This window comes from Chiloscyllium plagiosum, unplaced genomic scaffold, assembly GCF_037043375.1.
Source record: "Chiloscyllium plagiosum isolate Xiang-an unplaced genomic scaffold, Cpla_swu_hap1 HiC_scaffold_12, whole genome shotgun sequence".
NCBI classification, from domain to species: domain Eukaryota; kingdom Metazoa; phylum Chordata; class Chondrichthyes; order Orectolobiformes; family Hemiscylliidae; genus Chiloscyllium; species Chiloscyllium plagiosum.
This window is the reverse complement of record NW_028270150.1, coordinates 90,293,999-90,306,039: the sequence shown is the minus strand read 5'-3', so window position 1 is coordinate 90,306,039 and position 12,041 is coordinate 90,293,999. Positions and strand designations below refer to the sequence as shown.

The following is a 12,041-nucleotide window of genomic DNA, read 5'->3' as shown; positions in this document are numbered from 1 at the left end:
AGCCATGGCCAGAAATTGTGGATTCATTAGAATGGGGAGCGGGGGAATATACATGAGGCGTGATTTGGAAAACTGCACAGATCTTGGAAGCAAGTTGGGCTGGGGAGATTGTAGCAATAATTAACTCTAAGAAGTTGAATTACAGGAGTGTGACTGAATTGTTGTTAATATATTTTTCATAAGTTCAATATGCTTTAGGTGCTCCTGTTGTTTGAAAATGCTGTTGATTCTTTTCTCATAATTGTTGTTTGTTCTGCAGCAAATTGCACAGAGTTTGAAGGATGAACAAGCCAAGTCGTCTGTGACTGATTCATCTTTTGCAGACGTTCAACTCGAAGATCCTGATTCTAAAAATGTCATCAAATCAGGTACAACTCAACAGAGCATCAGAACTCATACTTAGTGCCGGGTGACATGGTGGCTCACCAGTTAGCACTGCTGCCTCACAGTGCCAGGGTCCCAGGTTTGATTCCCGCCTCGGGCGACTGTCTGTGTGGAGTTTGCACATTCTCCCCATGTCTGCGTGGGTTTCCTCCGGGTGCTCCGGTTTCCTCCCACTGTCCAAAGATGTGCAGTTTAGGTGAATTGACCATACTAAATTGCCTATAGTGTTAGGTGCATTAGTCAGGGGTAAATGTAGAGGAATGGGTCTGGGTGGGTTGCTCTTCGGGGGTCAGTGTGGACTTGTTGGGCTGAAGGGCCTGTTTCCACACTGTAGGGAATCTAATCCTCATTGTTGCTCCTTCTACAGCAGTCCTGAAGATGGTAGCAGTACTTCCTGAGGGTCCATCTCCCTTTGGAAATGTACAGCGTTCATATTAAAGAAGCAATATATTGTGAGGTGAAGGAAGCTGTAAACTTCGATGGATCGGGAAGTTTTGTGTTAGATTTTGAGATGCACTCAATTGGAAGTGGATGACCTTTGACTTCTGAACACTATCCAGCCTTCTCTTTTGGTCTGTCTGTGTTCCGTATATAACTTCTGCTCCCAACTACCCATCTTGTATCTCACAATTCAGTAAACGTTTCCTGTTGCTGTACTTTCCATCTTCTATTTTACAACAAATTATCAACCTGTCCCACAGAGGTACCATCTATTCTTAATCTGGGTGACACCGTCTTTTGCAGAACTTGATAAAGAGCCTTTTGGAAGTCTATACAGACTCTCTCCTGTCCAGCATGTTTGTCACAGAGATGTACAGCACGGAAACAGACCCTTCAGTCCAACTTGTCCATGTCGACCAGATATCTTAAATTAATCTAGTCCCATTTACCAGCATCTGGCTCATATCCCTCGAAAGCCTTCCTATTCATATACCCATCCAGATACTTTTTAAATGTTGTAATTGTACCAGCCTCCACTGCTTCCTCTGGCAGCTCATTCCATACACGCACCAACTTATGTGTGAAAAAGTTGCCCGTTAGGCCCCCTTTTTAAATCTTTCCCCTCTCACCGTAAGCCTACACCCTCTAGTTTTGGACTCCCCTACCCTGGGAAAGAGACCTTGGCTATTCACTTTGTCCGTGCTGTCACGGTTTTATAAACTTCTGTAAGGTCACCCCTCAGCCCCTGATGCTCCAGAGAAAATAGCCTATCCCTATAGCTCAAACCCAGCCCCCGCAACATGCTTGTGGATCTTTTCTATACCGTTTTCAGTTTAACAAATTCTTCCTACAAAAGGGCGATAACCAGAATTATACACAGCATTCTAAACGTGGCCTGACCAATGACCTGTTTAACCACAACATGACCTGCCAACTCCTCTGGTCAATACACTGGCTAACCCACCTAGCCTGCACAACCCTGGACACGATGGGCAACCTTGGATGCTGCCTGAACTGCTGTGCTCTTCCAGCACCACTAATCCAGAATTGAATATGGCCAACCCACCTAGCCTGCACAACCCTGGACACGATGCGCAATTTAATATGTGCAGGCTAGGAGAGTTGGCCATCTTTGGACTGTGGGAGGAAACCTACGCAGACACAGAGACAACAAGCAAACTCCACACAGGCAGTTACCCGAGGGTGGAACCCAGATCCCCCTCGCTGTGAGGGAGCAGTGCTAATGGCTGAGCCACCATGTTGATTCTTTATCAAAGATGTGCTAAAGTGATGGTTTAGTCACTTTCGTACTATTTGTGAATATTGGCTGTGTGAAAACTGGCTACATTTCCCAATTATTAGACGGCTTACACTTCAAAAGTACTTAATTGGCTTCAAAACATTTTGAGAAGTCCTAAGGCCATTAAAGAGTATAAATCGAAGCTCTTTAATTTCTGCTTACTGGTGTGTTCTAGTGCTCAGATCTATTTATTCATGTATTATCAGGGATGATTTTAACTGAGGGTGGATTTTGGGAGAGTGGATGGCAAAGTGAGCTTGGTACTCTTCCCCTGCCACAGAAACCAGGTCTGAGCTATTTAAAGTCTCATGAAGAAGTGATTGGTTCACCTCCCAAATGGTGTGGAAAAGATATCAGTGCGCAACAGTGGTAAATCAAGCCGTTAAGCCAATTACCATCACAAGCTGAATAGTGGGAATGGCTTCCTGCAGTATCTTGTGTACGTTTGCGTTTGGGGTGGCAGAGGAGTCTGGACCAGGGAAGACTAAAGAGTTCACTACAGTGCCTGGAAGTATGTTGACTTCTTTAAGAATGTAAGCAATAGGAGCCGGAGCAGGCCATTCAGCCCCTCAAACCTGACCCACCACTCTAAAAGATCAAGGCCAATCTGCCTTAAGCCTTTCATGACAGCTCCTCGTAGCTTTCCAACTCCTTGATACTTCAAAATGTTATTAAATACTTCGTGATCGAATTTCTATACGCTTTGTGGTAGAGAATTCCAGAAATTTGGGAGTAGAAATCCCATTGTATCTTGGTCTTAAGTAAATGTCTTATTCAGTAACAATGTCCCCTAGTTCAATATTCCCTTACTAGTTGAAATATCTTCTCAACGTTTGCCACGTCAAATCCTCTCAGAATTTTGTGCATTCTAACAAAGATCATCCATTCTTCCTAACTCAAACAAACTACGCAAACTTATTTAGCCACTCTTCATAAGTCACGTCCCTCATTGCAGCATTCAGCTTACTGAATCCCCGATGAACTGTCTGCACAAAGGCGGGAGAAAATACACTTTGTATTCTTCACCTGTTCTGAGGCTGTTGTTCTTCCAGATTTGCTTTGACAAGAAAGTCACAGCAGCAGCATTGGCGACCCCCATCCCAACCCTCCAACCCCCTAACTCCAGTCTGCAGTCTCACCCTGCTGAGTCACGTGTGCATAATTCAGGGAAGTCCCTGTTGATCTCAGACAGGTTCCTTTTGGTTCGAGAAGTGACAGGTGGAATGTCAGTAACTGGTAGCGTTTTAACTGACCATCCCTAGTGTCTGCTGGTTGCGTAGGGTCACGATTGCCTCCTTAGTGTTAAATTCTGGTCAGTTATAGAGTCATAGAGATGTACAGAACGGAAATAGACCCTTCGGTACGGCTCATCCATGCCGACCAGCTATCATAACCTAACCTAATCTAGTCCCAATGGCCACCAATTGGCCCATATCCCCTTCAACCCTTCCTATTCACACACCCATCCAGATGGGAGAAAGTGAGGACTGCAGATGCTGGAGTTTAGAGTTAAGAGTGTGGTGCTGGAAAAGCACAGCAGGTCAGGCAGCATCCGAGGGGCAGGAGAATCAACGTTTCAGACATAAGCCCTTCATCAGGAACCCATCCAGATGCCTTTTAAATGTTGTAACTGTACCAGCCTTCATCACTTCCTCTAGTGGCTCATTCCATACAATGTTGTATCATGATGTGCGGTAAAGTTTATTAAAATTGTTTAATTTTGCACAGGTAACTCAGAAGTTCTGAATCCTCGGCCACAATCAACGATTTCCCCTGCAGATTTGCATGGCATGTGGTACCCGACAGTGCGCAGAACACTGGTCTGTCTCTCAAAGCTTTACAGATGTATCGATGTAAGTTTCAGAATGAAGGCTGAGTTTATTGCTGCTGTTGCCCAAACAAAGTCTTCTCCCTCGTGACATGATTACAGCAAAGGAGAAGGCCATTTGGCCCATCGTATCAATGCTGGACATCTGATTAAGCTGTTCACGTCATGTTGTTTCCACCACCTTTCCCTGTAGTCCTTTCCACCTCTCTCGTTTGCTGGTTTCAGTCACCTTGATACTTTGAATAAGAAAATATACTGGGAGTGGAGATCCCTTTGTTTTTTTTGGCTATATGAAGGTGTATATAATGGGGACTCCTGTTTCTTCCTTGATGAGCTAAAACACTCTTCTGTACCATGTGGATATATAATGCAGGCAGTTGTTCTACGGAGGTGAGGTGAAAGATCGAGAGGGGAAGCTCATGCAGATGCACCAGTATCAACCAGTTGGGCTGAACGGCCTGTTTCTGCCAATTCTATATAATGTGTAACTAGAATTTATTCCCTACAATTCCTTAAAGATACCTGCCAAAAGTCCAACATTTAGGACCTGCAAATTCACCATTTCTACTTGCCAACCTGAATTAATCCTGGAGTAAAGTGTCGCTTTTTTTAAAGTGTGTCTGGAATCTCCACTTAAAAGCAGCACATTGCCTCTTGCATTCATTCGAGTCTTATCACCATCTTCACAGCAAATTGCCTATAGAACCTTTAACGCAATTAAATAATCCAAGGAACATTAGCAAACTAAGCTTGTGACCAAGTCACATAAACATAAGATTGGTTTGAAGGAGCATCTAATTTTAGTCATACATAGATCTGGGTATATGCTGGCTACATCACAATTTGGTACTCATCCTCAAATCCTTGAACTGCTGCAGTCCTTAGGCTGTAGATCACCCACTGTGTTGTTAGTGTATGTTGCCGGATTTTACCCTAATACTGAAAGAACTGTAATATATTTCCAAATGTTCCTGACAGTTGGTGGGCTGGCTTTGGGGAGTCAGGAAGTGACTTACTCGCCAGAGAATTCCCAGCCTCTGACCTGCTTTAGTGACTCTTGGCAGCTTTTCATTGACAAAGAATTTAGAAAGGTTGTACTGATTGGTCGCAAGCTCACTGATGGCTAGTCAGGCCTACCATGACTGGCGATTGTCCCACAGCAGGTACAAGTGAAGGTGTAATCAGTGCTGGGAACAACTGGGGTCATCCTTCTACTTTTTTCTTTGCTCTGCTGGCTCTTCCACACAGTGTTAAAGGTCTTTGCAGCAATCCTGACTTAGCATCTTCATACAGCATGATCAATAGCCTGCACTTTCCACTGACAGTGGCACACAGAGAGGGTGACTTATTTAGGGAGTCCTTGAAACATTTAATGTGGAGCACCTGTGTTCTGCTTACCAGCTCCCAATGCAACATGTGTGCAGTGGTCACTCTTACTGATATTGTCATGGATAGATGCATCTAGTGCAGATAAATTGAAGAGGTTGCCAAGTGCATTTCCCTTGTTGGTTCCTTCACCTGCGAACGGGCTAGTCGATCAGCAATGTCTTTTGAAGACCCGGCCAGCTCAGTCAATAGTGGTGTTCCAGTCCACTCCATACATCTCTCAAGTGGTGTTTAACATGGGGTAGCATTGATTCATCAGCAGGGGGAGCAGCTCAGTACATGGTAATCAGCAGCAGAGTCAACATTGTGGAATCCCTCAACTCCCTCCCATTCACTGCTGTACCGTGAACTCTGCTGGGTCTGTCCTGCTGATAGTCAGGACGTACCCAGCGATGATAGTGGTGCCTGGAACTTTTTCTATCAGGCATGATTCCACGAGCATGACTATATCAGACTGGCTTGACTGTTTTGAGACCGCTGTCTCAGTTTTGGCACCAGCATCCATGTTAACAAGAGGATTGTGCAGGATCCAGAGGGCTGTGAATGCTGTAATTTTGATGCCTCGGTCAATGCAGGATGGTGCATCTAGTTTCATTTCTTTTATCAGACTTGATAGTGGTTATGTGCGACGAGGCTATTTCAAAGTTGACAACTTTGCTGTAGATCTGGAGTCACATGTGGACCAGATCAGGTCTGGATCTTAAAGGATGAACGAAATGGTGGAGGGACACAGGAATTCATGGAGGAAATTCCAGAACATAGGGCCAAGACAGCTGAAGCAGAGAAGTTAATCTCCCATTATACAGTCTCTGTATTGCAACTTGTACAAACAACAAGCTGCTGCTTTTTGCTTTAGGTGTATGGCCCCCAGCTTTAAGCAGGAATATTCCCAATCCTCGGAATATTGCTCTGCAGAGCCCCACAGCACTTGCCTATAATTGAAAAGTTGCTGTTTTGTGTTTTTCCACAGGACATGAAAATCCCAGTAACCTGAGCACCTCTTGTGTTGCAGAACAGCAGGTCGTTTGTTTGGGGAGGGAATGAAAGATTCATCCTCCAACTCGAAATTCTATTTGATGCATGCAATCTGTACCTGAGGATCAAAACTAAAAAGCGAGAGAGGAGTGAGGCATTTCCTGTGCCTCTGCAGCACATTGTACTGCTATTGGGTTGTGGGGTTGTAACCATCACTGAGATGGGCTCAGCTACACATCATGTCTGGCTTGGGTCGGAGATGTATTTAGAAAGCTAAACCTGAGCACTGAAGCATTACAACACAGCACCCAGTTTTAAGAGGCATTGAGGTTCAAATTCCAAAGTAACATTGTACCTTGACCTTTTACTTGTAAAGTTGATCACCCCAAAAGAAACTCTCCTGGTGCTGCATTGAATGAATAATTAAAGATGAGGTGGTTGTCAGACCTATTTCTGGAAGACAACTTTTTAAAAAGGTGCGGAATCCAGCTCATTGTGATTTCTGAGAAGCTACTTTCCTTAATGGATCTTTACAATATATGTTGATATTGATGATGAATATTGTGTGTGTGTTGTAACTGGGCTGTGCTTGCCCCCAGCGGGCAGTGTTTCAGGGTCTATCACAGGAAGCTTTGTCTGCTTGCATCCACTCCTTACTTGGAGCTGCTGATTCGATCATTAAAAACAAGGTCAGTGAAATTTTCCAAATTATTTGCATGAGGTTCGTTTTTTTTCTATTCCTCTTTTCCCCCCTCCCTCCATTCCCTCCCCATTAAATTTCTCGCTCACCTGCTCTCTCCTGAAGAGCCCACTCCGTTCATGTGTTACGAGGTGCCTGAGTATATGCTGCTTACTGTCTGGGTACATAATGATCAGGAGTTAGCAGATTTATCCCTCCCTCACTCAGGGACATTGAAGCCAATAAATGCCTGACCTTTGCCATCCCAGCTGACATTAGCAAACTCTGAAATAATACATTGGGACAGTGAGTTGGAAAGTGAAGGCATAATTTGATGTTTGTTTTAGCCATGGGGTCAAGATTGTCAGTTTTCTCGTATTAATAAAATTTTTGTATTAAAATTGCTTGTATTAATAAATTGTGTAAAGTTATTTTTAAAAACTTGTGTGTTTATATAGTACCTTTGATCTCAGGATGTCTAAATGTATTCCATAAGTGCTTTTCAGTGTAGTCACTGTTGTAAAATAGGAAACATGCAGTCTATTTAGACACAGTAATCTACAAACAGCCATATTGATGATGTTTAGTTAAAGGATTGATATTGACTAGGGAAGATGACACCTTCTGATAGTGTAGCATTCCCTCAGTCTGACCCTGGGAGTGTAGTTTGGCTTTAAACCATTTTACAAAGCCAGGGTGAAATATATTAATTAAAAATAAAATCTTATGTTCACAGAAGCAGCACAGAACCAAACAGAGAGAAGGAACTTTGTATTTGAATTTGTGAATGCACTGAGAGCAGTCCATACTGAAGCAGATTGAATGTTCCTTTGGACCATATTTGTTTCCACTCTGTTTGATACTCACCATTGTTAAAGACGGGGAAAAATAAACAAATTAGTTCATTATTCAGCTTGGAAAGTGTCAATTTTTAACTGATGTTATTTTGTGTTTTTAAATTATTTTTATGATTCCTCCCAACGTTAAGGTCTGGTGTCAGGTAATAGGAAAATGATTTCAATAAGATCCAGTGGAATTTTCCTCCCAGCTGTAGGATTTGCTTTTGTGTTACACAAGCCGCAGAAAATGCGCGCATGGGTTAACCTGTTTCTCTCGTGTATTGTGTCGAAAAGCCTTAATCCCTTCTCTGCGTTTCTGTTTCAGACTCCGACAGATGGACAGCTCTTCCTTATCAAGCATCTCTTGATCCTTCGGGAACAGATTGCTCCTTTCCACACTGACTTTGCCATTAAGGAGATTTCCCTGGACCTTAAAAAGACTAGAGGTATTGCTTTGTGCTAGCTGGGTAGAGTTGGGTGGTTCAATCCTACCCATCTTTAGCTGTTCAGCACATCTTCAGGTTTATTCTATGTTCACTTGCAATGACCTGCATGCCTTAGGTCCTGCCGTATACCTTTTACTAACTACTTCTGCCACTCTATATTTAAAGCAGCCCTGATTGAGTCGACTGACTTCCTTCTGAATGTGATAACTCTTTAAGTTAAATGGACAGATAGCGTCGTCTTATGTTGAATTTAAAGATTAGCTTTGAGGTGAAGAGAAGTTAATGTCAGTATTGCCCCCCAACTTCAAAATATTTATCGACAGACATGGTGACTGCCTGCTGCCGGAGTTATTTAGAGAGAGAATGCCCATCATTTCGAAGATTGCTGTGATGGGGATGTGCCATTAGGGGGTGACAAAGCCATTTGTTTCCAAGCTGAATATTAATGCTACAGTACAATGCTTGTATTTCTTGCACGCTGCGAGTCTGCTTGCTTGGTTCACTCATTTATTGCTGCCCTTGTCCTCTGGTGGCACACTCCATTTATTGTCAACAACATCTCGCAAAGCATCAAATAAATTCAAAGCAGGAGCTTATTTTACCTCCTTGAGTCAGAGCTATAGTGAGGATGTACAAGAATGGCTAATGGCAGTGCAGCGTCCCAGTGTGAGAAGAACTGACCTAAGCCACGGTATTGCTGTCAGGGGGAGGATCTCAGTCAGTCTGGGCAAAGGCGGGTTAGCAGATGGAAGGATGGGGATTTTGCAATAATGCATTCCCATCCCTGACTGTTGTTTGGAATGGGGAAGGGTCTCTGTCTGACCTCAACGTCGATGACTGTTTAGCAGCAATTATATACCTACTCCAGGTCGCTGGAGCTACATTTGAAAGCAGTCGCTCAATTGTCTAATTTGCAATCACATGTCTTGCAAAAGTGCTTTGTACTGTTAACTGTGACCGTGCAAGGATATTAACCCTTGTTTGTCTATGATGTGTTTTCTCTCAGCTCTGTATTAACAGTATGTTGGTCTTTGTAGCGGATAACACTGATCCTGTGCTGCCCTTCTCAGAACAAGTAACTAATTTCTACATTGCACTTGAACATTAATAAGCTCCTTGTTTTAACTTGCGTAGTTTCTAGTTGAGACATAAGTGAAGGGGGAATACATCCTTGTGGTATTGTTAGCTGGCTGGTTCCTGGTTTTGTCCCCGTATTGTGTGTGCTGCCACCACCTGGACAAAACTGATGAGCCAGCCAGCTCATGTTAAGCAGGGAGCTGCTGCTGGTGAGTAGTCAAAGCTCTATAACCCACGACATTTGAAACGCAAAACAAGTAAATAAGCGAGAAACCTCGATAAATATCATTTTTGTTCTCAACCAAAGTTTCTTCAACACAGTGAATGTGTTGTTGAATGTCCATGGTTACACCATCTCAGTACAAAGTTGCAATCCTTTGAAAATATTCTGGTCTTTTCCGTAACGTGGACTAAATTGTCAAAACTTTCCCCAAAGGAATCATCAAATCATTTGGACCATGCAAGTCACTTTCCACCATATCAAACTATCCACAAACTCTGATGAAGGACTTTTGCCCGAAGCGACGATTCTCCTGCTCCCCGGATGCTGCCTGATCTGTACTTTTCCAGCCCCACACTCTTGACCCTGATCTCCAGCATCTGCAATCCTCACTTTCTCCTACCCACCAACTGTCCACAGAATGCCAAGCTCAACTTCGGAGTCCTCCCCCCTGCACCAAGGAACCACGTACAGGGTATTCACCAGAGTTACGGAAACTTCTGCTGATCTCGAACTATAATGTCTGGTCTACTGCAGTGTTGTTGCTGAGGCCTAAGGACGTGGTTTGGTGACAGCTGATGCTGTCTGTATTGTGCACCTCTGGAACCCTGGAACCATCTGTCATTGCTGTGGGTGCCTCAAAAGTCTGTGCCAGGGCCTGAAACCACTCCCTGCTTTGCCCAATACCATGAGCTCCAGCTGAAACCTTGCCCACACGTCGGGTGATTTACCTCTCACTTCAAGCAGCTTCTTTAGAACTATAGATATTTATTATGCACAGCTTCCATTCCCCACCTGATGCTGACTCCTTGCGTCTTGATCTTCTCTTTCATCTCTTTCAATGAGGCAGTGAAATTCTTGCTCATTTTAGTCCTAGACGGTTTCTCCATATCTTGCCAATGGTGAACCCTGGACTTTATGTATTCATGTTCTCGGTATCGATATGACCTTTATTGCTTCCCTTTCACTAACACTGGTTTATCCACAGCGGCTGTCATAATTGTAGGTCGCTTAAGTCTATCCGGTACCCGACGTCAGTCAGGCTGAATTGCTCTTACTGAGTTTTGCACTTCAGGCTATGGAGCTTGGCCAAATCGGACTCCTGAGATGGCAGGACTGAGATACGAAGAAAGAGTGGAAAAATGTGGGAGGGAGCTCTTATAAAAACCTTTGTTCCAACTGGTTTGGATAAACTAATTCGAATCTGGGTAAATAAAGAAAGGGTGCATCAAATGGGTGGGGAGTCCAAAACCAGGGGTCACAGTTTAAGGATATAGGACAGCCACTTAGGACTGAGATGAGGAGAAATTTCTTCAGTGTGGTGAGCCTATGGAATTCCATTCCACTGAAAGCTGTTGAGGGAGTTAGCTGTAGTTCTTACGGCTAAAGAGTTCAAAGGGTATGGGGAGAAAGCGGGAACAGGGTACTGAGACAGATGATCAGCCATAGTCACATTGAATGACTCAAAGGGCCAAGTGACCTACGTCATCCTTCCGTTTCTTCATTGGAGCATCACAGGCATTTTAATGTGTCGTGTTTGTGATTTATTTCCTTTGTTCTTCAGTTGGTAACGTATTTTTTGAAGTTACATTTCGCTAAAAGTTTAGAGTTGGGTTAAAACTCTTTCAGCTTTGCACTGAATCTAAACCTGGGGTGGATGCTGAAACCTGGGCTGATTCCAGAATGAGGTGGTCCCTGCTGCAGGATATCTCTGCCTCGTCTCAGATAGGCCTCTGACTCCAGAACTGGATTGGACCTACATTCTAATAGTCTGTGTACATACACTGAAAGAACTGACTCAAACAAGTGAAGTCATGCTGTTTAGTGCTTCTTTGTGAAGTTTAGCAATTGATTCAACACTCAAGGCATGTTTTTGCTCATACTGGATAGACCTTGAAACTGATACCATACTTTGTCTTCCATGGTTTATTCAAGCGTCTCTTTTTCTCCCTCCAAAAAAAGTTCCACGTTTTTCAAACAGGAACAAAATGGCAAAAATATCCCTTTTAAAATTGAAAGCAATTTCTGCAACAGTGATCCTGGACAACATATTATCCTAATGCAAGCTGCAGCAGGGCTGTTTGATCTCAGGAATTGCTGACTTCCTGTTTTGTCGACACCCCCATATACAACTTTACCTCCTTGGAGTACTGCCCTTAATGGTAGCTTCCATATTATAAAAGAGATGTAGAGACTGTGGGGTTGGTACAGAGCAAAGTTCAAGGGTGGCACCAGAGCTGAGAGGCTATGGCCATCAGAAAAGAATGAACAGGATGGGGCTCCTTTCAACTATAAGACTGAGAACTGATCGGTTGAAACCCTTTATCATAGAGTCATAGAGTTGTACAGCATGGAAACGGACACTTCCGTCCAACTTGTCTATGCCGACCTAATCCCAACCCAATATCCCAATCCATTCTAGTCCCACCTGCCAGCACCCCACCCATACCCTCCAAACCCTTCCTA

General features: G+C 43.7%; 1 protein-coding gene across 1 annotated transcript in view; it reads left to right on the top strand.

Moving 5' to 3' along the window:
* cog3 (component of oligomeric golgi complex 3) overlaps window positions 1-12,041 on the top strand; it is a 74,856-nt gene that overhangs the window by 49,598 nt on the left and 13,217 nt on the right. The window contains exons 14-17 of the mRNA XM_043700324.2: window positions 260-368; window positions 3,854-3,978; window positions 6,914-7,003; window positions 8,158-8,278. Coding sequence (XP_043556259.2) covers window positions 260-368; window positions 3,854-3,978; window positions 6,914-7,003; window positions 8,158-8,278 — 445 coding nt within the window. The remainder of the gene's footprint in view (window positions 1-259; window positions 369-3,853; window positions 3,979-6,913; window positions 7,004-8,157; window positions 8,279-12,041) is intronic.